Source organism: Papio anubis, chromosome 20, assembly GCF_008728515.1.
Source record: "Papio anubis isolate 15944 chromosome 20, Panubis1.0, whole genome shotgun sequence".
Classification (NCBI taxonomy): Eukaryota; Metazoa; Chordata; class Mammalia; order Primates; family Cercopithecidae; genus Papio; species Papio anubis.
Genome location: NC_044995.1, coordinates 20258837 through 20261657, shown reverse-complemented (window position 1 = coordinate 20261657; position 2821 = coordinate 20258837). Strand labels below are relative to the sequence as shown.

The following is a 2821-nucleotide window of genomic DNA, read 5'->3' as shown; positions in this document are numbered from 1 at the left end:
TGATCTGCCAGCCTCGACCTCCCAAAGCGCTGGGATTACAGGTGTGAGCCACCGCGCCTGGCCACAGAATCTTTTAATAGGGTCATTTTGTGTTAGAAATTCTCAGAAACTTAACATATTTTGAATGGCAAGAAGCAGCTTTTCTGTATTCCTTTTTTTTTTTTTTTTTTTTTTTTAGCACAGATTATCTGATGCTTAGGAAACACTGAGTGAGGCAAAAAGAATTCCCACATTTATTGAATTTTCTTTGGGTGTGAGTTTTCTGATGTTCTATCATGGAAGTGACAGGTGTTTTCTGACATTAATTACACTACATTAAAAATTACCTAGTACTGAGCCAGATGTGAACTCCACATAAAGGCTTCTCTTTATCACTCACACTCGAGGCTTTCTAACTAGTATGAATTCTGTAGTGTTCAATGAGTTGGGAGCCAAGAATAAATGCCTGCCCGCACTCTCTACATTCGTAAGGTTTGATACCAGGATGCATTCTCTGATGTTCGGTAAGTTGTGAACTACGAATAAAGGCCATTCCACACTCCCTGCATTCATAGGGTTTCTCGCAAGTGTGGATTCGCTGATGATGAGTCAGTTGTGAAACACGAATAAAGGCCTTCCCGCATTCCTTACATTCGTAGGGTTTGTCGCCTGTATGAATTCTTTGATGTTGAATGAGGTATGAGCTACGACTGAATGCCTTCCCGCAGTCCTTACATTCATAGGGTCTGTCGCCAGTATGGACTCTCTGATGTCGTGTGAGCTGGGCGTGCTGTCTAAAGGCCTTCCCACATTCTTTACACTCATAGGGTTTCTCCCCAGAATGAATTCTTTGATGTCGGGTAACTTCTGAGCTGTGAATAAAGCCCTTTCCGCATTCCTTACACTCGTAGGGTTTCTCACCAGTGTGGATGCGCTGGTGGACGGTCAGCTGGGAATGCTGTCTAAAGGCTTTCCCGCATTCTTTACACTCATAGGGTCTGGCGCCCGTGTGGATTCTCCGATGCACAGTGAGTTGGGAGCCACGAATGAAAGCCTTGCCACAGTCTTTACATACGTAGGGTTTCTCGCCTGTGTGAGTTCTTTGATGCAGAATCAGCTGGGAATGCTGCCTAAAGCTCTTCCCACATTCTTTGCATTCATAAGGTTTGACACCAGTATGAAGTCTCTGATGCAGAATAAGTTCTGACGTACGACCGAAGGCCTTCCCACAGTCCTTACAGTCATAAGGTTTCTCACCTGTGTGAATTCTCTGATGCTGAACAAGGTGTGAGGCACGGCTGAAGGCCTTCCCACATTCCTTACACCCGAAGGGTTTTTCACCAGTGTGAGTTTTCTGATGTTGAATAAGGTGTGAGCCGCGGCTAAATGCTTTCCCGCATTCCCGACATTCCATCAGTTTCTCACCAGTCTCCCTGCTCCCAGTGTGAGACCTGTGATGCTGGAACGCGGGCATATGTCCATAGGCGACGTTCACTTGCTTAAAATAGCACTCTTCATTGACTTGTCTCTCAAACTGGCCTTCGCATTCCCAGTCAGCTCTAAAATCGGAGCCCTCCAGGTCACAGCATGTAAGGCTTTCCATTATCTCCCAGTTGAATGCCCCGATTTCAAAAATATCTTTTTGTAGAAATTTCTCACACCTGGACTCCAAGTCTGAAAAATAAGAAAAAGATAAATACAAGCTGTGCTCCTTTTCTATGAGAAATAAAAAACTCTATAGAGGCCGGGTGCAGTGGCTCACATCTGTATTCCCAGCACTTTGGGAGGCTGAGGCAGGTGGATCACAAGGTCGGGAGTTCACCTGGCCAAGACGGTGAAACCCCATCTCTATTAAAAATACAAAAATTAGCCAGACATGGTGGTGGGCGCCTGTAATCCCAGCTACTGGGGAGGCTAAGGCAGGAGAATCGCTTGAACCCGGGAGGCAGAGGTTGCAGTGAGCCAAGATCATGCCACTGCACTCCAACCTGGGTGACAGAGCAAGACTCCGTCTTAGAAAATAATAATAATAATAATAATAATAATAATAACCATAGAAAGTGAATGGCTTATATACGTCTCAAATATTATACAATTTCAAAAAAGTACATGAAAGCACACTATATGAAGAGCTCATACAGTGCCAGAAGGGAGCAAGAAGACAGATTAAACCAGGGGTTCTCAATTTCTTTTCTGTTTTGAGACAGAGTCTTGCTCTGTCTCCCAGGCTGGAGTGCATTGGTACAATCTTGGCTTACTGCAACCTCCGCCTCTTGGGTTCAAGTGATTCTCCTGCCTCAGCCTCCTGAGTAGCTGGGATTACAGGCATGCGCCACCACTCCCGGCTAATTTTTGTATTTTTAGTAGAGATGGGCTCTCACCATATTGGCCAGGCTGGTCTCGAACTCCTGACCTCAAACAATCTACCCGCCCTGGCCTCCCAAAGTGCTGGGATTACAGGCGTGAGCCACCTCCCCTGGCGGAGAACATTTGTATTACTCCAAATAGAAACCCCCTGCCCCTTAAGCAGTCGCTCCCCATTCCCTATTCCCTCCAGTCCCTGGCAACCATTACTGGCAGAGAGCTACTAATTTTGTCTCTATAAATTTGCCTGTTCTGGACATTTCATGTAAATAAGGTATCTATATTTTCAACACTTCCCACCACATAAAATTGATGTCAATCAAAATGAAAATCTCTGCTTAAACATTTCACTACCTTCCCATTTCGGTGCATTTAGAATTAATTCCAAAGGCCAGGCAAGGTGGCTCATGCCTTAATCCCAGCACTTTGGGAGTCCAAGGCAAGTGGATCGCTTGAGGTCAGGAGTTCAAGACCAGCC

The 2821-nt window shown here is 45.4% G+C and overlaps 1 protein-coding gene across 1 annotated transcript; it reads right to left on the bottom strand.

Annotated features, from left to right (window-relative positions):
- Positions 1 to 210: 210 nt before the first annotated feature.
- Positions 211 to 1706, bottom strand: LOC116271662 (zinc finger protein 565-like). The gene has a single exon (XM_031659587.1). It carries the CDS (start codon positions 1580 to 1582, stop codon positions 392 to 394), a length of 1191 nt encoding a protein of 396 aa, XP_031515447.1. The 5' UTR covers positions 1583 to 1706; the 3' UTR covers positions 211 to 391.
- Between the last annotated feature and the right edge of the window lie 1115 nt (positions 1707 to 2821).

Coding starts and splice junctions, on each gene's coding strand:
- LOC116271662 (XM_031659587.1), bottom strand. CDS start 1,582: ATGGAAAGCCTTACATGCTGTGACCTGGAGGGCTCCGATTTTAGAGCT.